At 47.8% G+C, this 23146-nt stretch overlaps 1 protein-coding gene across 4 annotated transcripts in view; it reads right to left on the bottom strand.

Annotated features, from left to right (window-relative positions):
* Window positions 1–3012: 3012 nt before the first annotated feature.
* Window positions 3013–23146, bottom strand: part of Fam131b (family with sequence similarity 131 member B) — a 34793-nt gene continuing 14659 nt past the window's right edge. Inside the window, exons 1-7 of one of the 4 annotated variants that reach the window (XM_051151627.1) lie at window positions 9911–9957; window positions 7367–7476; window positions 7045–7080; window positions 6681–6774; window positions 6222–6419; window positions 4386–4529; window positions 3013–4150 (exon numbers count right to left, since the gene is read on the bottom strand). In XM_051151627.1, coding sequence (XP_051007584.1) covers window positions 3678–4150; window positions 4386–4529; window positions 6222–6419; window positions 6681–6774; window positions 7045–7080; window positions 7367–7476; window positions 9911–9938 — 1083 coding nt within the window. In that variant the 5' untranslated portion in view covers window positions 9939–9957 and the 3' untranslated portion in view covers window positions 3013–3677. Of the gene's footprint in view, window positions 4151–4385; window positions 4530–6221; window positions 6420–6680; window positions 6775–7044; window positions 7081–7366; window positions 7477–9910; window positions 9958–23146 lie in introns of those variants that run through there. The other 3 variants (XM_051151629.1, XM_051151628.1, XM_051151630.1) reach the window with 3 other exon arrangements.

Below are 23146 nucleotides of genomic sequence, written 5' to 3'. Positions count from 1 at the left end.
CACCTTGGAAGGGAATGTGGGACCACAATATTGCCCTGTGGACTGACCACCCTACAATGTGCCTCCAGGCCTGCCAGCCCTACTCTCTACCAGCCTGCTCCCCTCAATCCGTTCCTAGACCCCTGCCATGGCCTGTTTCTAGGCCATGTCCATTGTCAGGGCTGAAAAAGCCAACTCTTGTTTCCAGGGAACCAGGCACAGTTCTCTGGAAAAGAGGTTGATGAAGGCTCTGTGTGGAGAGGCCAGTGTCATGGCCCAGTCCAGGTGTCTGTCCCCTGAGGCCAAAAGCAAAAGTTCTTCTTTATTCCAGGCTTTCTGCCTGGTTTCATGTTACCCATAGAGCATGCAAATTCCCTCTTGCCCACTGCAGTCGCTGACTTAGCCTGCTAAGAGTCAGCTCTGCCTTGGGGCCACTATTACAGTAGCTCCTCCCAGTGCATGCCAAGTGCTCCAGCGATGGGTCATACAGATTCCAGACCTTTATAACGGCTCCTTGGGATCTTACGGCATAGACTTGGGGTGGCAAGCTTTCATTCACCCCACCCTTAATGGACTCTCATCTTTTTCCTTCCAAATCATCAAGAGCTTGATAGTTGTACTGCCCAGCATTAGCCTGCTTCAGTTAGGAGATGCTAGGTGTTCTGAGCACCCAGTCACCCCAGTTCTGCTCATGGGCTGTTCTTCCCTCATTGTATGCTGTTAGCTCAGCAGCTGAGCCCTCGGGCATTCTCATTCTGCCCCTCCCTCTTGCCCAGGTCTCTTCTGTCCCCTCCCCACCCCACCCCCAAATAAGACACTCATAGTCAGAGGATGCCACCACATTCTGTTTAGTATCATTGAACACAGCCTTTGCCTTCTTCAACATGGGTACCTTCCACCACCCCAGGCCAAGAAAGACAATGAGGCCTAGGTAGGAGGATTAGCAGGGGGCATCCAAGCCCATGCCCATGTATATATATAATCTATAATACTTATATATATTTATATATTTATATAGAATTCTCTCTGTAACATATGTCATAGAATCCTTCCTGGGCCTGGGACGAGAGTTTCACATTAAGAAAACATGCTAAGACTGACCATAAAAATGGGTATTTCTCAGACCTGGAAGACAGAGTGTAGGCTATATAAGGACAAGGGTAAGAACTTGTCCTTCAAGATTCCCTCCTTAACACAAGGAAAAGAAGGGGGGTATTTCAGCTGGGGGAGGGCAATGGAAGGGAAGGAATGGAAGGTTTGGATTTTCATTTAATAAAGTCAGTTGGAAATGAAAGTGTCCCCCCCCCCACACTAAAAAAAAATCATTCAGCAAGAGCAGTTTCATTCACAAGAATAAAAAATAAAATAAAAAGTCCTGCTCCCCAGCTGCTGTAAAACGTGCTGCACAGCCTTAACCCCAAAGGAAAAGCAACCCTTCCCACCCACCCCTAAAAGCCTCTTCCTTGCACATGCCCCACCCCTCCCCTTAAAGTAGGCTAGAAGCAAACCCCCATGCACCCTGCCCCAGCACCAGAGAGATGGTCTCTCCCTCCAAAAGAGTTCAAAATGGTTCTGGGCCAGCTCCTCAAGTCTTCTCTCTTCAGAGTGGGGTGGGCCTCACCTGCCTCTGTGGCAGTATACCAGCCTCCTGGGGAATCTGAGCCTCTGCTCGGGTACAAACCCTACTAGGTTCCTTCAGGTCTTTTGTGGTCTTTCATTAGGGACCATTTGGCTTCCTTGAGGAATGGAAGGGGCAAAGGAAACTGCTGTCGTTTACTCTTCCTAACTCTCCAGGGCCCTGAGCAAAAGGGAACTAAAATGAATTAACCTGATCTCTGGACTTGATGTCAGTCATCTCCTGGGGAAAGAATACAGGGCACTGAGATGAGACAAACGTGTTGATAGAGCAGGACAGACAAGGCAAAGAGACCCCGGGAGTAAGTTAGCTTGGACATGCAAATTCCCAGGGGGTTAGGACAGGAGACCAGGGGTTAGGGGCAGTTGCCCTTCCTAGTCCTAGAAATGAGGTCCTGATATGCTAAACCACAATACAGAACAAACACGAGGTATCTTCTCCCATTCAGGCAGCATCAGATGAGTTAGGTGACTGTTCACCTACCTTGGCTCTCTAGGTTTATTCCCATGTTTCCTACATTAACAGACCCCAGGATCGCTTGCTGCCTCCTCCCCTGCAGTATGGGGGACACCTGCTCTCGTTACACTTCAGTGTATGGATGTGGTACAGGGTGGTATCTCAGGTGAATAGAATCACTCCAACACTGAGCCTCATAATTTCTGTGGTGAGGGAGTAGCTTAGGACCCCTGACATTATAGTAGGACACAAGGCCTTGGAACTGGAGCCATGGACAGGTAGGAGGAAGGAGAAAAACGAGGTGACAAGCTTGGGCATCTCCTATCAAAACTCTGCTTTATGCCAAGGGCCAGATTGCAGCTGCAGCACCCTCATAGCAATACCGCACTGACTCGCTGTTGCTCCCTGTCCCCATGGTCCACTCCAAATCAAAGGGAAAAGGAGGTGTTGGTGGGCAAGCTTATGTCCCACCACAGCCAGTCCTGTAAGGAACACTGGATTGAGGACTCCTGGGGATAGCTGACAAGCAGATGCAACCAGCATCCACCCTGGCCCTCAGCCACCAGCCCAGCCCAGCCAAGGCAGTGACAGCACCAGACTTCCCACTCCACTCTGCTCAACCCTGAGTCCCCAAGAAGTTATAAAAATGTAGAAAAGGCAAAGAGAAAAGTGTAAACAGCTCCAGAGAATTAGGGGAAGGTAGAGGGAGGCCCGGCCCCCATGATACTGCCACTGATGAGGACACTGCATCCTAGGTCAACAATTTGAGGTGCTTCCCCACCCCCACCCCCGCCATGCTCCCCATCAGGGCTGGGCGCCAGATGGAAGAAGGCAGAAAGGGAAGGCAGAACTGGAGGAGTGACCCCCACTGGGCTTTCTCCCAGATCCTTAAGGTTCTCCTTCCGGCCACAGGACATTCAAGTGGCCGTTGCTATTCTTTGTCTCATCGGTGACCCTCTTGTCTCTGAGTGGGCCTTGGGATAAAGAATGATACTGCGACCCCTATCAATCCCAACTGCCACATCCACCTCATCCTTGGCTCCTGATCCCAAAAGCCAAAGACTGCCTGAACAGGGCCCAGTGTCTATGCTGAGGACAGAAAGGCCCTTCAGGCCACTCTGCTGTACCCGCCAAGCCATGTCCAACAGCTCCCAAAGCCTGCTTCCCGCTATGGGGATGCACTGGTGCCATGGCCAGAGAAAACAGAATCAGGAAAGCAAGAGTGAAATGGAGAAAGGAGGCATTCAGACAGCACAGCCAAGGCTCCTGGAAGACGAAATCAGGGGTGTAAGAACTGAGATTCAGTGTTCAGCACGATGGACCAAGGCATGGACCCAAGAGCCATAGTCATGGCCTATCTCCTGCCACCATGCCACCTAATTGCCTGGGTCCAAGTTCCTGGAATGATGGTTTCTGAAGTGCAAGCCTAGATAAAAGCCCCTGCTGGTCCTTCCCTTTTCAGGGCTGCTAGCGGCCTGGTGAGGGCTGGAAGCTCCCGGTTCCGGTTCCCTGCTGTCTTCTGCCCAGGTTTCATCTGTGCTGCTGGAGCTTGGGAGGGTATGAGTTGCAGCCATGCCCCTCAGGTCAAGAGTGGGGTGGGAAGAAGCTAGTTGTTGGCATCCCCATCCTCTTCATCAAAGGACTGCACACCTGAGGATGTGACATCAGACACCTTCCGGCTGAGAGCAGTGGACATCTCTGGATCCTCTCGTGGGGAAAGTGACTCCAGATCCCTGCATCCAGCATCCTCTTCCTCCTCAGGGGCCAGCGGTCTCTTCTCTTCCTCTACAGGTCCCTTGGCCAGGTCCACCCCACCAACCTCTGGTGCCCAGTCAGTGTCCACCCCCAACAAAGGTGGAGGCTCCTGAGCAGAGTATCCTGAAGCAGGTTGGGAAGGCCCCATGTCGTGCAGGCTGGGCTGTGAGTCATCAAATGCAGGGCCAAGATAGGATCCTGTAGCTGGAGATGCAATGAGGGACTGATCACTTGCTTCCCAGGCATCCGATGACCCCAGACAGTACATGCCCTGTGACACATAGGAGTGAGGCCATCCATCCATGGGGGCTTGAGCTAGTGCATCTGTGAAGAGAATGGGGGAGAATGAGCAAGGTGGAAGGAGCCACCGAACATCATAAGCAGGAAGAGGAGCTCACAGGCTTCCTATCTCGTACAGTTATGACACAGGTGCAGGGGTCCTGGGGAAGTGGAGACAAAAGGGAAAGTCCTAAAAGAATAGAAAAGGGTATAGGGAAGGAATCGGAATAGCTGGGAAGCCTCTTGGGCTTCAGGGTTTGACTCTAGAACCATCTCTCACCCTGACTCTCCATCAGCTCCTGGTAGTTGTCACTGTAGTTGCAGTCCAGTGGCTCCTGGGTAGAATTGACACTCATGTCCTCACCATCCATGGAAGACCAAGCCATAAGTGTAGCCTCAGAAATAGCAAACTGTTCCATGACACCTAAGAGGAGAGATGATAGTATCCTACGAGTCCTCAAATAACCCCTCGACCAATGAAAGGTGTATGGAGGAAGCCATTGTGCAGCACAGTTCAATAGAAGTAAAACAGAAACCATATGTGAGATCATTTAAGAAAAGTCAGAAACAAGTAAAATTACTATTAATAATAACACTTAAGTATAACTTACAAGATTCTCTTTCAACATACAATCAATATAAACATTAATGAGGTATCTTAAGTTCTTTGTATGAAGTCTTTGAAATTTGGTTGGTACTTTACTTACAGCCCATCTTCACTGAGACAGGTCACCTTTCAAATTCTCAACATCCACAGGTAGCCACTGGCTACTACTCTGTTAGTCTGAAACAAGGCTAGGCCACGGGGGATTTTCTAAAAGGTCACTCTTAGGATTTGTAGGGTTGGTGGGGGTGGGGGGAGGGGAATAGAGCTCTTCTGGTGGATTAAAGTTAGATGTACCAGAAGCTTGCCTTTGGATCTTTTTAGAATTTGACCCTGGAGTTGCAGAGATGGCTTATCAGTTAAAGAGAGCTCACTGCTCAGGCAGAGGACCCGAATTTGGTTTTGAGCACCCATGCCAGACAACTCAAAATAGCCTGTAACTGCAGCCTCAGGAGATCCAACACCCCTGGCCTCCAAGGTCTCTTGTACACACGAGGAGCACATAAACTTCAAGCAAATACACATGAACACAAATAAAAGTATATCTTTCAAAGAATAGAAATTGGGCCTAGTTCCAGGTGGTCTAAGAGACAGGATCTAGACACTGGGTTTCAAGATCAACGAAGAATCCCCAAGGGAGCATCATGTGAACGTGGATCCCCAGTCACATACGGCACTCTATGAAAAGAGTAGAAGAAGGGAGGGCATGGCAGTGAGGATATGAAGATCTGGTGTTGCAGGCCCCATTCTAGTTAGAGCCAGGAATAAGCTGAAGCTCTCATTGCTATTACCTTGTCCTCCCTCTCAGCCCTCCACGTCGATCACCCAGTCTAACCCAGACTTCCTCCAAGCATCCACCACCCACACCAACAACACTAAAATCCTCCCTTCTCTTCAGACCTACCCCTCTTCTTGGGCATGGTCCTGACACCGGCCAGCACGATTAACTGACCTTTGTATGTACCCCGTACACTCATAGTTGCCACCGGACTTATACTGCTTTCCTGGACCCACACCACCATCTCCAGGGCACTCCCCTTCATCATCCACCAGCTGTCACAGTAACGAGCACAGTAAGTCGATTCATGAAATCAAACGTCTGCGAACACGGCTACAAGAAATTCCCTGGGCCTCTTTCATTTTTAGAAAACAAATATAGGCAAAGTCATTTGAAGCCCAAGGCCTCTGTGTTTTTCTCCTATGAGAGGCCGGGGAGAAAACAGTACCATACTAAAAGAAAGAAAACATCTGGGACACATGGACTTACACGTCTCATCCGAGTCCCATTGTCTATGGCTATAATAATAATAATGTTTAAAAAACCACATTGGAGAGCACTTGTTAGAATGAACCAATAAAAAAATACTTGAAATCAAGGTTGGTGGAAAATGTGGGCCAGTGGTCAACATGCAGGGAGACAATTTTGCCATAAGGGAACAGCCTGGAGGGGCAGCCTCTGACCATACAAACAAACAAACAAACATATGATTTGAAGGCTTTGGATACAAGTACCTGCTAGGAAACGTGCCTCCTTCTCGCCATCGCTGAGGTCTGAGTAAGCATCTGTATCCCTGCGCACAGCCTCATGGCTATGTTGTGGCTGAATTGTCGGGGCCTTCCCCCAGCCTTGCCATTCAATCATGTGGGCCACCCGGCCCTGCCCCATGGCTGTAGGCTTTGTCACATGGTCTTTCATGCTCCTCGAGATCCCTATGGAGTCAAACAATACCAGTACCCTTCAGAATATCACACAAAACATAGCAGATCCTCTGGTCCTCCCCGCCCAGGTCCCGTGTGATTGTGTGCACTGGGGAAAGTATCTCAAGGATCCTATGGGTGATACCCAGGACAAAAGAGTCTCAACAGAGAAGCAGATGTCTCAGGGTTGTGGGCCTGAACCCCATGAAGCGTGAGGAGCAGGGGCAGGAGGAGAAACTTGTCATAGTCCCATTTCCTGGTTCGGAGTCTCACCTGAGAATGATGACTTGGCCAGGGCCCCAATGCCATAGGCGTTAGAGTTTCGCTTAAGCTTCGGAAGGATGGAAGTGGTGTCCTCCATGGAGAGCTAAGACAGGGAAGGTTAAGAGAGTGGGCAGAGGAATAAGAAGGCCTGGGGTGACTTACATACAGAATAGCGTTTTTGGCTCCCAGGAAGACAGATACCCAAGGCAACAAGTCATTAAAGAAAACCAAGGAAGTGTATACCTGCTACACCCTTGAAAACTGGGAGACGGGGGCATTGTCAGCAGAACAGCCTGTCTACAGAGGGTCCCAAGGAACATAAGAAAAGAAAGGTCAGGGTAGATTACGGAGGGCTAGGGTTGGCTGCACTCACATTGATGCCGTCCCAGGAGAAATCTGTTCGTGTTTGCTGTAGGAGAGAGGAGAGGGAATGGTATCTGGGTACCTCTAGGAGTGCAAAATAATCCTGCCTTCCTCTGATGGACTTCCAGCTATGCATAGAGAGGCTGAGGAAGATGTCAGGGTGAAGCATTTGATGTGTGTTTTGGGGAAGCAGGGAGAAGTGGTCTGTTTCAGTCTAAAGGAGTGTTTGGGATGTTGCCATAGAATTTATGGGATGATGAAATGAGCCAAGCAACTAGGAACCTGGGGGGAGGTTGTTGTAGCTGGTGGGCTTCTAAAGCACCTAGCCTTACCTCCGTAGAAGGCCGATGGAGGCTGCTGCCATGCAGTGAGCTGGTGCTGTCCATGTTGATCTGGTCCACATCCTTGAGGCCTTTCCAGTCCACTGCAATCACCTCGTTCCCTGAAGCAGGCAGAAGGTTAGTTACTCACTCCCATTGTGCGCTCCCCCCCCCCCCCCCCCCCCCCGGGTCTCTGCTCCCTTCCCATAAGAGGCAACAGCCACAGCCTAGGGTCCAGCCTTTCCACCCCATCCTTCTGACTATTCATTTCCTTCTCTTTCTCTACTGTCTCCAAATTTCTGGAGAGAGAAATAAGTGAAGCAAAGCACTCATTGTCAGCTCAATGGGGGAATAGCACACTTAGGGGAAAAAAATGTTTCCTGGCCCTATCTGGTGCTTACACAGAAAGGGAGGAGGTCAGAGGTTGGGTTGAATCAGGAAAACCATTCTCTATTCTGTGCTGGGGAACCTTTGAGCTTGTCTTTACTGGATCCAGACTTCTCACCAACTACTGCCCTGAAAACAAGGACACAGCCTTCTGGGGGGAAGTTACTCCACTTTGCAGCTGCCTTTGATATTTGAGGGCTGAGAGGAATGTGGCTTCCCCCTTGGGCCTTCCTAATAGTCAGGGAACTTGGTTGACAGGAAAAGATACCATGGGGATAAAGGCAGGTAGTAGGTGAAAAATGTGAGACTGTTTCCCCTGGAGTCAGAAGACTCCCAAGAATTGGGCTTTGAGCCCAGTTCTCTCGGGGGACAGGAAATGGATTTAAAAAGAGAGATGGAGACAGGAACAGGAAACAAGAGGGGTTCATGATTTCAGAGCAAAAGGGACAGAAATTTAAGGTGAGAAGACAGAAAACAATGAGGGAGGTGGACAGGACACTTTGAGACCTGGTGCAAAAGTAAGGGACCAAGAGGGAGATCCCTGACCTGAGTGCAAGGTGGTATCTTCGGGAAGTCTTGGGGCACAATTACTTGAGTATTTACAAAGAGATTCAAGAATCAGGAGGCAGCCTGAGCCTTTTGCCTTAAAGCCATTGCATACTTGAATCGTTGCCTTTGGGGTTTAGCATCCTAGGTGCCTTCTCTGGAAGAAGTGCACTGGCCTGGTCTTGGGCATAAAGAGGCCTCCAGCATGCAGCACTAGAACTGGTGAAAAGGGGGGGGGGTGGTCCCAAGGATTGAGAGGTAGCTCTTTCCATACACCCCAAGTTGTTTTGCTCTCTCTTGGGATCTTGTGAAACGCGATGGGTGGGACCAGGACCTGTGGCTAGGTCAGAAAGGAATGACATCTAGACCTAGCAGTAATGGGACAGGCAGAGCAAGCTCTCTCAGAGAAGAGTGGGAGCGAGGGGAGCTGGGGGAGGTGGCCTTTGAGGAAGAGGGGGAGCTGAGTCAGAGCCTTAGGGGGCAGGGAGATGGAGGGAAGGAGAACAGGGAAAGAGGTATAAGCAGAGGAGGGTCGCCATGGAAATAAACTGGGTCTCAGAAACCAGGCTTCCTGAGAGTGAGTTTGTTTGTAATAATAATACGAATTATTCTCTCAGCCTGAGGTCACTAGGGCGTGTAGGCGGGAGAAATTGGGAGTTAGGAAGGGGAAAATTGGGGGGTTTGGAAAAGGACTGTACTAATGTTCAGCCCTAAAGTGGAATGGATGCGTGGGGTGGGAGTAGAGGGGGCGGTAGTAAGGCAGAGGCTTGAGGGAGAGGACCGTTAAGGAAGCGCCTTTCTTCCCTTCCCCTGTCAAAGGTAAATAAAGAGCCGGCCCAGCCCCGCCTGCCCCCGCTGACAGGTGCTGGCGGGTCCTGGGGTTCCTAGGTGGACCCCACCCTTCTGGGAAGCGGACTCCCGATCCCTCTTGGGGCGGTAAACCTCCATCTCCTCCCTGAGTCCACGGCTCCTCGGGAGCACTCCGGCCCAAGCCCATTCCCTCCGGGCGTGGAACCCGTTCTCTCCCGATGGCACAACGCTCTTCCCGCCCCCGCCCCAGAGGGAAAATGCACGTGAACAAAGCAAATCGGGGGAGGCAGGAGCGACGGAAAAAGGCTACCAAGAGGGAAATGGTTAGGGGCAAAACACACAAGCCATATGGAGTGGAAGGTGAAATGGGAGGGGGCTTGCGGAAGAAAGTCAGGGCTGAGGCTAGGGAGGAGGTTCTGAGAAGGGCTGCTTGAAAAAGAGGGGCTTGGGGAAGCGCTGGTCACAGCGGAGTAGACGCGGATGGCCTGGAGGTGGAGGGATGGGGCCACCGGGAGTAGGGAACAGCGACGGAGCAGCGAAGGAAGCTGGTGGAGAAGCTACCAGGGAAGGACCGCGCCTGCGGGAGGGCGATGGAGAGAAAGCTATGTAGGAGCCAAGAAGGATGGAAGCCCTGGAGGCGCGAGGGCAGAGGGATGGAGGGACCACAGCGGATGGAGGGAAAGTGTAGGCGCGAGGCAGGGCCGGGCAGGCACAGAGGGAGGTCCCCAGGGGCAAAGATGGGGATGGGGGAGGGGGCTGGAGGAGAGCCCCAGGAGAGCTAGCCCCTGACCCGTGCCCAGCCGCGGTACCCACCCACAGTCCGGGAGCCGATGCAGCCCATGGCTCCGGGGGCCGCCGGGGCCCGGCCCTCACCGACTCGGGGCGCGCGCCGGGGGGAGCACCGGGAGCCGCGCCGCCGCCCCAGCCGCTCTGCAGCGCCGCGGCTGTCTCCGCTCGGCTCCGCTCCCCCCTCCCCTCTCCATCCCTCCCCACGGCAGCCTCCGTCGCTGCCGCTGCTGCCGCCGCCGCCTGGCTCCCCCGCCCCGCTCGGCTTTCGGCGGCCTTGGAGGGGGCTGCTCCGGGATTGGCTGCGCGCGGCGCCTCCCCGCCCTGCCCCCGACCCGGCACCGCGCTCACCGCGCCCCTCGCCCCTCGCTGCGCAGCAGCCTTGTCCCTCGGCTTGTCCTTCGCAGCCTCCGCCCCTGGGCTCCTCTCTCATCCCCGTTGTGTGCTCCCGGGAGATGCTGGTGGAGAATGGATAACAGCCGGCTTGGGTCTCAAGAGCCGGGTCAAGAAACCAGAGCCCACCCTTAGGATCTGCTTGAGGGACTTTGAGGGCTGCGTTATGAGAAGGCCGTGAGAGAAAGTGGGGCGGAGTTGAGAGGACACCCTGCCGAATGGCCTTGGGTACTAAATTCCGCAAACATTTGTTTTCTTCCTGAGGCTGTATCTGGGACGCACGAATCGGGATTGGATGCTGTTCTGGCCCTGCCTTTCACGTGCATTGCTTTGCCCACCCAAACAGATCGTGAAGTCTTTGCCTGTGGATGTTGTGAGATGCTTCCCTGTCCTCTGGTTGTGCTGGGATGGGTGTAGGGCTGATGCAAGTAATCTAGCTCTAGGCCTGGGTGCGGATGGAGAGAGAATGGGAAGAATTCTATTGCAGCTATAGGGAAATTAAAATATCAGGACCCGAAACTGGCAACAAGACATGATTTTAAATCAGATTTAACTTTTCTCAGCCTTAGATGGATGTACGGAAGCAGCAAAGGGAGAATACTGCCCCCTGCTGAGAAGGAGCAGCACTACATCAAGAGCCCTATGGGAAAAGAGGGAGCGCTAAGTTGCAAGAGTCAAATGGGGCACTGTTAATCACAACTGGCAAGAAGAAACGAGAAGATCCACTAGAAAGGACAGGAATCCCTTTTGTATTAGCCGAACAAGTAGCAGCAAACTGTGAGCAAGCAGGTCGGAGTGGTACCATTGAAGAGAAGCAAACATTAATTCGGGTCAGCTTGCTCTCCAAAGGTTTTTTCTTTATCCTTCCTGGGGCTAGAGAAGGCGAGGACAGTGAATGGACCAGGGGCCTTTGTGGGAAGAACATGTCTTATAGATGTAAGCTTGCGAAATTTAGATTATGATTGAGGAGTTACATCCCATGAAATCCCGGATGAAGATGTGAAAGGAATACTTTTGCTCATTTTCTGGTGCCATAACAAAATGCCTGAGACCAGAACGTTTAAAAAGACCAGTAGTGTATTTGGAGCTGGGAAGGCCAAGAGCCTGGTGTTAGTAATTGCTGCAAGTATGGTAAGGGCCTTGATGCATTGTAACACATCCTATGGCGAGACAGGATAAATATGTTAGCTTCAGCGTCTTTCTCTCACAAAGCCATTAATGCAGACTCCTGTGACCGGCTCTAATCCTTATGATTGCTCTAAAACCCTGTCTCCAAATACCATTAACATATGAATTTGAGGATTAAGTCCAAGTCACGGATTTGAAGGGCCACTTGCAAACTCTATTGGGTATTGACACTAACTGTATGTAGGTCTGGGAGGTGGACTTAGAACAGAAGGTTAGGATTAGTTCTGGCCCGGTTGCTTTCTGGTCCCTGTAAAGACAGTTACTTCTTACCACTTAGGGAGATTCTCTCCCATCCTCTGATGCTTTTGAGCCAAAGCTAAAATGTTCCAGGTCTTAGAACCAAAACAAGCTTCCTGGAAGATAATTTGACAGTACTAATCATATATATATATATATATATATATATATGAATATATATATATATATTTTTAATTGCATCTGCTTTTGGAGTTGTATATACCTTAACACAAGCTGTTCAGGAGGCCTGGTGGAAAGAGTGAAAGTTCAGGCATGGCTGGGCTACAAGAGTGTTCAAGGCCAGCACTGCTAACTTTGTGAGACTTTTACGAAAGGTCTAAGTGAGCACTTGCCTAGAATATGCAAGGCCCTGGGATCAATTCCCAGGAACACAGCCATTCCTAGTTTGCTGTCTATTGCTGTGATGAGCACCATGGCTGTAAGCAACTGGGACAGAAAATAACTTCTTTCAGTTTACAGCTTGTAGTCCATCATCCAGGGAAGTCAGGGCAGGAGCTCCAGGCAAGGACACCCAGGCATGAGCAGAGGCAGAGGCCCAGGAAGAATGCTGCTCATTGGCTTGCTCTGTCCACTGTCCTAAACAACTCAGTATAGCCTATCTACCCAGAGATGGCACCTCTCACTGTGGGCGGGATGCCCAGAGACTTGCCTGTAGGCCAATCTGTGTGAAGAGGCATCCTCTCAGTTAAGGTTCCCTCTTTTCAGATGAGTCTAATTTGTGCCCAAGTTGACAAAAAACTAGCACGCACATAAACACACACACTCTCTCTCTCTCTCTTTCTCTCTCTCTTTCGCATGCACTCCTTAAATCCTTATCATGTGCATTGTTCTTGTAAATTATTTTACAATTATTCTTTTTACACAAATATTCTATGAAAATAAAACATACAATATAGACTAAAGTTTAGCTTGCATCACCTACAGCACAGTTTTCATTATACCTGAGATTAACTAGGTAAATCGTGCTCCATATCTGTAGTAAAATACTATGTGACTCTTAGTAATATTACATTAGCTGGCATGAAAAATCATTCATAACAGATCTTAATATCATTAAAAAACAGGTTTTAATGTAAAATTACTAGTTTTTAGTTTTTAATTAAAACAATGCATATCCTTCCTGCCTTCTATCAGTCTTTCTATCCAAGTAATTGATGGAGTTTCCTGAGAAATGTTCATGTTTTACACAACTCCAACTCAACCAGACCTTACAGTTTGACCCTCAACAAAGCTAACATCAGTTAGCTCATTTCCAAAGCCTTAAAATACAAGGTGCTGGCAGGGTGCACCCATGTGGTACCTCCTAAGTGGTTCCTTTTGGGACAGAATCCAAATGTGAAACCATGCCTCCCCCTTCCTTCTCTTGTTGTTAGTAAATGCCTGTGGCCCCTTGGGTGCCTCTTGGACAGAAGGACACATCAAGTTCGAGGACAGCACTGTATATTGTGCAGATTCTTGTCCTAGGATGCATGGACAGAACCAAAAATATCCATAACTTCGGTTTTAAAAAAAAAGTCTATAATCACTAGCAGGTAACTGAACTTCTTCACTTGCCTGAGCAAAAAGCCACTAGTGTTCCATAGAATGTGTCCTCATCACCAGTCAAAATCACAGATGCTTGCTTATATTACAAAACAAGCCCTTCACTTGCTTGGGTAGAGTTACTCCGAGATATTTCATACTGCTTGTGGCTATCATGAAGGGTGTAGCACAGTCATTGGAGACTTTTTCCCTAGGGTATTTTTTATATTCACCACACCACTTCTTTGAAATCAGTAAAAAAATTAAAAATATTTAAAACTCCATCTGCCTAAAGCCTTATATTTAATGATTTTATTGAGAAGCAATGAGGTTGGGGTATAACGCAGTGACAGAGCACTTGCCTGGCATGTATGAAGCCCTGGGTCCTAATTTGTTTTAGTTAAGCCAAAAATAATACTTATTTGTTTATTTTTGAGAGTTTTGTGTACATATACAGTGTACTGTAATTACATTTAGCTCTCATTACCCTCTATTACCCCTTTGAATCTCTTTTTCTCCCTAGAACCCCAGGGGCTATACCATTGAAGAAAATGACACTCTGCCTCCAATCTGGTAACAATTATCAGTCAACAGCTCCTCAGAAAAGACCCTGCAGGTACCTTCTCTATCTGTGATAGGATGCTGAAGGGCCAGTCTTTCTCTTTTTTCTTAATTAATTAATTAATTAATTAATTCACTTTACATCCCAATTGTAACCCTATCCCTCCTCCTCTTCTCCTCAGAGAACGAGATCTGCCCTACCAACCCACCGCAGCAAACAAGTCAGATGAGGACTGAGCGAATCCTCTCCCCCTGCGGCCTGGCAGGGCAGAGCCACCAGGGGGAAGTGACCAAAAAGCTGGCCCCAGAGTCCACATGTACCTTCCCTCCCCTCACCAGGGGTCCCACATGAAGCTGTAGCTGCCCATCAGCTACATCTCTGTAGAGGACCAGTCTTTTTCTAGTTATCCATAGCTGCTGTGCGTTCATAGTGCCAGCAACCATGGAAGGCAGCATTTCATAGAACATGTCTTCCTCCAGCTCTTGAATTCTTCATGGCCACTCTTTCGCAATATTTGGTGCTGGGTATGGTGGCAAAAGCCTGTAATCCCACTTCACTGGAAGAGGCTCAGGAATTCAAGGTTAGTGTTGGCTATATGGCATGTTCATGGTTATCTGGGCTATATGAAACCCTATCTAAAAATAAATAAATTAAAGAAACATCTATATTAGGGACCAAGGGCATTAAAAAAAATATGAAGCCTCCTGAACTCTAACTAATATACATAGTGAAGGATTCTCTTGTTCTTTGAGATTTTATCTGATTAAAAGCCACAAATGGAATGACCAGGTAATACACTGGGATTTTCTTGGATTGGTGGTGTGTACTGCCTTTCACTGGGAGTACTCTGAGAAGGCACTTCAGCTCAGAGGTTTAAAAGTTCCCACCATACACATGCCTTCCCTGCCCCTACCCCTGCCCCACCCCTGCCCCACTCCTGCCCCTGCCACACTACCCAAACCACTGCCGCTTAATGATATGTCTTTGTTTCAATGGGAGATATCCAGTTAAGTTAAAGGGCTAAGAAAATTCAAGCTGAGAAGGAGACATTCAAAGTCCAAGGATAGGCAAAAATTAGTTCCCTGCGCAGGTAAGGAGGCTCATGCAGAGGGAATCTTGACTGCTTTCCTTCATCCCAGTAGTGGGGAAAGCAAGCTAATGCTAGAAGGTCACATGGCTTTAGCTTTAGGAAGATGAGGGATACCATCAGGTGGCATCCCTTCCTGAGAAGCAGAAGACAAGCTCACTCATGAACTGAGCCAGGGCATGGGAGTGGTAGGGGTAGAAGATAATCTGCAAATATCACTGTGCACCTGGAAAAGATTTTTCTGTATATATTTGCAGAACCCTTAATAGAAAGACATGATAGCCTTATGCTTAAGACCCCTGCGTATGTGTATTCTTATTTGTGTGTGTCCGTGTGCATGTGTGCAGAGGACAGGAGTCAATATGGGGTGTCTACCGCTGTTGCTGTCCACCTTATCTTTTCTTTAATGTTTATTTTGCCTGTGTGCACTTTGCTTGGTTGGTATCTGCAAGGACCAAAATAGGGTGTCAGATCCCCTGGAACTGAAGTTATAGACAGTCACGAGCTACCATGTGGGTCTTGAGCCAAGGTCTTCTGGAAGAACAGCCGGTGCTCTTAACCACTGAGCTATCTCTCCTGCTCCTCAACCTTGTCTTTTGAGGGAGGTACTCATTGATTGCGTAGCCTGGCCAAAGAGTTCTGGAGAATTAACTGCTTCCATCCCCCCCCCACACACACACAATCCCACTAATGCCAGGCTTACACATGCACACCGTCACACACCCATCTTGTGTGGGAGCCAGGGGTCTGAACTGAGGTTCTCCAATTTGCACCGCAGGTACTTTACTCCTCAAGCTATCTTCCCAAACCCTTCAATTGACTTTCATGACTCCAAGATTATATAGCTAGAAGACAAGAAGAAGATTACACACTCCCTTTAGATGGGAAATGCATCTTAGTATTGAAGGAAAGAGATTTGATTATGTTTATTTGCTTTTAAACAATTAGTGTGAATGAATAAATGAACAGTATTACTCATAACACTATGGTGACTGAGCAGTTTATATTTAGGAATATATGTATGTACATGTAACAATAATTAATGAAAAAGGAGGTCATGGATTTGAAAGAAAGAATGGGTATATGGGAGGGCTTGGAGGGAGGAAAGGGAAAGGGGAATGATGTAATTATTTATAATACCAAAAATTAAAGAAAAAAGAATTTAAATAAAGAGAACATAACATTGACTGGGTAGGGAGGTGGGGAGGATCTAGGGAGAATTAGAAGAATGAAAACAATGGTAAAATATATTTTATGAAAGTTTTTTTCAATTAAAATAAATAAAAACAGTGTTACTCAGTTAAAGGGATTTTAGTTGATAAGCATTCTTTCACTCCTGACCTTCTTTAATTAGGGAGAACTCATAAGCTAAGAAGAGGTGCATCTACTTACATTCCAAGTTTCTGGAATAGAAAAGCAATCACTTTTCCTTAGGGAGGCTTGTAGCAAGAGGTCTCAGGTGCTGCCATATGGTACTCATGACTCATGTCCCACTTAAGATTTATGAAAAGAGTTTGTATCTTGGGGCATGAAGGAAGAGGCTCCAAAAACCCTCTTGCTGAACAGCTAGCTGTTCACAGGAGCTCTGCTTGCTTAAGGCACAGGGAATCGGAACAATGCCACGGGAAAACCTTGTCTGAGTGGAAGTCACAGAGACTAAGAACTGGCAATGACAGCATAGTTATTCAATCTATTTGAGTTTTTCCTCTTTTGGGAGGAGGGGGTGATCCATGGTCTCTCACTACAGCCCAGCATTGCCTGAAGTTTACCATGTAGCTCAGACTGGCTTTGGGGTTACGGTATTCCTCCTCCTTCATGGTGTCGTGTGGCGCTTTCTTCATGACACTCCCGCTCTCAGCTAGGTGCTCAGAACAATCACTAGATGAGGTTCCCTGCCCGTGGCTGGCACAGCGATCCTTCCCTGGGCAAGACAAGTCTGCCAAGGCAACAAGAGGCTCCAAGCAGCTAGCTCTGTAAAATGACATGAGCCACCACAGATGCTTTCTGCTTTCTATTGGCAATAAAGGCAGAAAGGCCTGAACTGACCAATCTCAGACGTGCCAGACAGGGAGGAAGATAGAACTCTGCAGGCCAACACTGATTGCTACTTTTCTGTACTCTGACACCTTTGCAAGGCTTGCAGCTCTAAGATAGACTCATTCCCATGTATATTCAAATAAGGAGGCTTACAGGCATGGTTCAAGGTGGTGAATGCTCTCTTGAGTGCTGTTCCCAGCCGCACATCTTCCTATGTGCAGAAGTCTCCCTCACGGGAGTGATGGTTTCTCTTTGTCATCAACTTGACTAGGTTTAGACTTAAATAGAAGACATATTTCTGGGTGTGGCCACGAGGGTGTTTCCAGAGATAATTAAATGAAAAGAGAAGATGCACCCAGGTTGTGAAAAAAACAGAAAACAAACTGATCACCAGCACCCATCATTGTCCACTCCCATATTTCCCTTACCAGCTACCTCATACTTCTGTAGTCGTGCCTTCCCTGCCACGACAAACTGTTCACACTCAAATTGTGAGCCTTCCTTTAGTTGTTTCTTCAGGTATTTTGTCTCAGCTGGAAGAAAGCTAACAGGTACCATGGTCAAGTCAGCATCCTCAATGTGCATAGCATGGGATCCTGTGAGCCTGTCCAGCACACACAGGTGCACAGACACATGCTTCCAGGAGTCGGTCACAGGAGCTGTGTCTCAGATCCTCCAGGGGATGGATTTACCTCTTCGCTGGTTTGTTTGTTTGTTTGTTTGTTTGTTTGTTCAATCAGCTCTGAGTGAAAGCTCAGCAGAGAATTACTTCTGATTCAAATATTCCATCTGTTCCAGTTTAGATAGTTTGACCCGTAGAGACTCTTGTGCTGGAAGTTTCTTTCCTCCAATAACAGTACTGAGAGATGGTGGATCCTTTAAAGGACAATGGGGGGGGGGGGGGGGGGCGGGGGGATTATGTCTTGGATGGAACTGTCCACAGAAGAGATGAGTGCCCTTCTGGTGGGAGAGCTAGGGTTCTCAGGTCTGGACTCAGTATTGGAAAAGTGGGTAGTAATAAAGCCTAGCACTCATTTTAGGCCTCTCCCTTCCCCCTTCACAGCTCACCCATGATTTTTTTTGCAATTTGATGTGGTGCATCAATCACACTGAGCATGAAGGGCCTACTCAAAATCTGTACTTACCTCCAAAGTCAGGAGCAAAATAAACCTATTTTCCTTGTACGGTACCCAGCATCAGGTGTATTGTGATGTAACAAAAAGTGAACTGGACACTCTCTAAACACCCTGACGAGCAGCCCAAGGGCTCTAGGAAGAATGGAACGCAATTTCTCTTTCCACGGGTCTGGTGTTCTCTTGCTGCTTCCTGCCAGATCTCAAACTTCACAGAGGGTGTGGAGATGCTGTCACTGTGCCCAGGTCACAAGCTATAGCTGACCAATTGGGAAGCTAGGAAGCAGGCCCTAGCAGCTAGGCAACCAGAAGTCAGAGAGAAGCAAGAGATTTATAAATCCCAGAGAACAAGGCTTGATGGGATTTTCTGAAGTCAAGGAATCCGTCAAGCCCAGGAGCTGCAGAGAAAGAGAAGGGTTTGGTCTACAGTGAAGAGACTTACATAGCTTCTTTCACTAGGCTCAGTGACACTCCTGACAGTTTCACACCCCATCTTTCAGGGGGGGCAAGCAGATCCTAGAGCTGGAAACCACATTTCTCACCAGGGCAGATTCAGTTCCTACACAGTTGGAGACTGGAGCAACAAACACCCTATTTTTCTCTTGCCACCTCTCCTGGGGCACCTGTGCACCCTCATCTTTATGTGGGTGCCTCTGTAGGAAAGCCCCCCCCCCAACTTGTGCTGATAAGCCTGCTGGATAGAATTCCTCACTACCTGTCTGTCTTCCCTCTCAGCAGGTAACCAATGGCAGCTTCCATTTTTTGAGATGTAATCTCAGTTCAAATCCCTCTGTAAATGCTTGTTTGGGCGAGGAGCTGCTGCAAAACCCACTTGCCTGATACTACTGCTTACATGAAGGATGCACGCAGCTCCTGCCCATCATGTCCTAAGCTGATCAAGCCTGCTGAGTCCAGGGAAGGGGGCAAGAGGGGTTTATTTTTTACAATTAAGAAACAGCTGGGGGCTGGAGAGATGGCTCAGCGGTTTAGAACGCTATCTGTCTGCACTTCCAGAGGTCCTGGGTTCAATTCCCAGCAACCACATGGCGGCTCACAACCATCTATAATGTGATCTAATGCCCTCTTCTGGCCTGCAGGTGTACATGCAGGCAGAGCACTGTATACATAATAAACAAATCTTAAAAAAGAAACAAAAACAACTGAAAGCTGAGTACGGTGGTACATGCCTGTAATCCTAGTATTTAGGATGCTGAGTCAGGAGGCTTGCTGTGAACTTGTGGCCAGCTTGGACTGTATGGTAAGTCCCAGGCCAGCCTGGGCTCGTCAGAAAGGTTTTGTTTTGAGAAAACCAACCAAACAAGAAGAGATGGTCCTTGTTATTCTTCCCAGAGGACCCAGGTTTGATTCCTAGCACCCACGTGATGGTTTACAACCATCTGTATCTCTAGTTACAAGGTATCTCTGGGCCATCCTGCGGCCTCCACAGGCACTGCATGGCAACAGCACACAGACATAGACGTAGGCAAAATACCTATACATATAGAAACCAAACAAAAGGAAGAGTGAAGGCTGGGTGTGACGGTGCACACCTGTAATCCCAGCCCTCAGAAAATGAGACTGGAGAATCATGCTTTCAACATTAGCCTGAGCTACATGGTCCACCTGAGGCTACCCTGGGCTACATAGTAATGATACCATGTTGCAGACAAACTAAAGCTCATGCAAATGGGAAAACAAGCCCACAAAAGCACAGCATGCAGGTCCTCTTGCTCTTAGGCTGCCATTCTTTCCCCTATCTTATGCCTCCCTAGTAGTTCTGTTAGATTATTTTCCCATGGTTCTTTTTTGTTTTGTTTTGTTTTTGTTTTTGTTTTGTTTTGAGACAGCATTTCTCTGTGTAGCCCTGGCTATCCTGGAACTATGTAGACCAAACTGGTGTTGAACTCAGAGATCCACCTGCCTCCTGAGTGCTGGAATGTAAGTCATGCACCACCACTCCTGGCTTATGATTTTTTTCTTAATTGTTACATTAAACCCTATTGAAATAAACCCAGGATTCATCTTCTTTTGTTCATGAGTTTAAAACCTGTTTTGAGGATACACATACACACACGCACACACACACACACACATATGACTTCCAGAGAACTAACTGCTCTTCTGTTCTGTGTCTTTAAGAATGGGGTGTAGGTTGAAGCCACTGCCCTACAGGCTTATGTATTATCTGACCACTTAATCCTTACATGGTGGTATGTTTGGGAGGATGTGGAACCTTTAGAAGGCGGAACCCTCCTAGAGGAAATGGGTCACCATAGAAGAGCTTTAAGGCTCTATCTCAACCTTCATCCACTGCAAGTTCCCTCTGCTTCCTGGCTAAACAGACAGCTGTTGAACAACACCTAGCTGTTCCAGACAACATCACTCTGCAATGATGAGCTTTAAGCCCTTTGACCATGGGTTAAAAATAAATTCTCCCTCCATTAAGTTGCTTCTGTCAGGTATTTGTTCATAGTAAAGAAAAAATAACTAAGGCAGACAAATAGGCACCAAGAATGGGCCCATCCCCAGGGGCGTCTGCCCAAACTACTGCACGAACCAAGGACAATACATGCAGTAAACATTGAACCCCTACTCAGATCGAGCCAATGGACATGACATTCTCCACTGTTGAGTGGAGGGTGGGAACTGACTCTGACGTGAACTCTGGTGCCCCTATTTGACCACTTCCCCTTGGTGAGGAGGCCTGATGGTATTCAGAGAAAGAATAAGCAGACTTGATAGCCTATGACCATATAGTGGGGGAGGAGGCCTTCCTGGGTCATAGACCTAGGGGAGGGGAATAGGGTGAAAGAGGGAGGGAGAAGGGATGAGAAGATACAAGTGAGGGGATAACAATTGAAATGTAATCTGAAAAAATTAATTAAATTAAAAAAAAAAAGAATGGGTCCATTGCTGGAATGAGCCTAACCACAAGGTTCATGCTAATTTGGAACTGGTTCATAGGGGTGGGATGGGAGGTGGGGAGAGTTTGGGATAACAAGTTACAGAAGCCCTAGGATGCTGTAAGCAAGGTTTAGTAGGCCATTCTGGTCGGATCCAGAATGCTGATAGAAATGTGGCCAGTAAGCACTATGCTTCTGAGGTTTCAGAGGGAAACAAGGGCCCTATCAGGAGACTGGCTAGAGGTCATTCTTGTTATATCCTGGAAAAGAATCTGGCTGGCTATGCGATGCATGTGGCCCCAAGATTTTAGCAAGGTTTAATTAAATGTACCGAACTAATTGATTCAGTGTAAGAAATTGTATACCATCCAGGCAATGATGTGGATGCTGCTCACTGCTCTTTCTTATGCATATTTTCAGTAGCAAGGACCAGAAAGTAGGAGCAGAAATATGAGAAAAGTTTGTGCTTTGGTATGTAAAGGAGCCTGATGAAGTTTCAAGTATCAGACAAGATTGGTGAGGGAAAGGCAGCTATAGTTGTTAAGTACAGAGATGTAGTGAAAGAGGAACCAGGCACTTTGCGATATGGAAGACCCACCCCAACCAAAAGAAGGCTCCAGGGTATTAAACTGAAAAGCTATTTGAAACACGAACTAAAGGAAAGGGGAGTACCTGAAGGCTGGAGAGATGGCTCAGAGGTTAGGAGCACTTATTGCTCTTCCAGAGGTCTTGAATTCAATTCCCATCAACCACATGGTGGCTCATAACCGTCTATAATGTGATCTGATGCCCTCTTCTGGGCTGCAGGGGTACATGTAGGCAGAGCACTGTATACATAACAGTAAAAAAAAAAAAAAAATCTAAAAAAGATAGAGCCTCTCCAGCGTAATTCGCCAGAAGGAGGCTATCTAGGAAAATGTCTTCAGAGAGGGTTAGCCACAAGCACTTGTAGCCATTGTCAGAAGAGGACATCTCCAGCTGACGGGAGGGCTTTGAACCATCGAATTGGTACTGGTTTTAAAGACATGCAGGATGCAAAAAATAACAGGAAGAAAGCTTGAATCGAGGTTTTTGAACCATGTAAAAAATTCAGTCAATGAAAGCTAGAGAGTATGCAACAGACTCAGGTTTCCTTCAGCAAGACCCCAAGAGGTTAATGTGTGAAACTTTGAGGGTGAAGCTTAAACTACAGTAGAGACCTTAAGATGTTGGAGATGAGAAAATGTGCTGAGGAAACCTACATGCACCAAATGTAGCCAGTCCACCAGAAAGGTCACATAATGCTGCAGATGAAAGGGCTGTGGCTTGGTGCTGCGCCCACCTATTAGAGCTCACACAATGGTACTACACACTCTGAATGCCTCATAGAGACACAGCGTTTGATGTTTGACCTATTGAATTTCAGTCTCGTGTTGGTCCAGCCCTTTCTTCCCATTTTCCCACTCCTTCCTCTTCTTTGGAATGGGGATGGTCACTATTTGTCACTGGACATTAAAAGTATCTACTTCTATTTTTTCAGCTTGTTTGATTGAGAGAGTCTCAAAAGTGCTTTGAACTTCCGGCTTTTCTTTTTGCTGCCCAAAGTACCTAATTGGGTATGAGTTTTGCAAGCATTAGGTGTATGAGACGCTAGACTGGATAGCACTGCCTTCTCTTGTCTGCACAGCGAACGCCACCAATAACGTGGTGAAGTTTGTGGCCCTAAGGTCAAGGCGTCTCCTAGTGCTTGTGGACCAGTTTGGTGATCCACTGGGTGTCAAGATTTCTTCTGATAGCTTTGGAGAGTGGAATCAATGAAGATAATCCCAAAGAATTTATGAGCTGTGATCTTAGGAACTGGGCATGTGAGCCACCACAAAGGATATGAATCCTATACATGACATAAGCTTGCTAGGCCTTGTATCCCAGCCTGCCTGCTTTATCTGGCTGTGTAGGGTGGCGAGCCCTGTGCAGCACAGAGAGATGCCATCTGCGGACCCTCAGAAAAGTATGCATCATATCTGACTGCTTCTTCCGCTATAGCTCTTGGATGCATTTTTGTCACTTTTTACTAATTTAATTTTTTATTTACTATAATTTATTCACATTGAATCCCGATTGTTATCCCCTCACTCTTATTTTCCCATTTCCACCCTCCCTCCCCCTTCTGCTCTATTCCCCTCTTTTAGACCTCAGACAGGG

Source organism: Acomys russatus, chromosome 10 (assembly GCF_903995435.1).
Source record: "Acomys russatus chromosome 10, mAcoRus1.1, whole genome shotgun sequence".
Lineage (NCBI taxonomy): Eukaryota > Metazoa > Chordata > Mammalia > Rodentia > Muridae > Acomys > Acomys russatus.
Note: the sequence above shows the minus strand (reverse complement) of the source record. Positions and strands in the feature narration are given on the sequence as shown.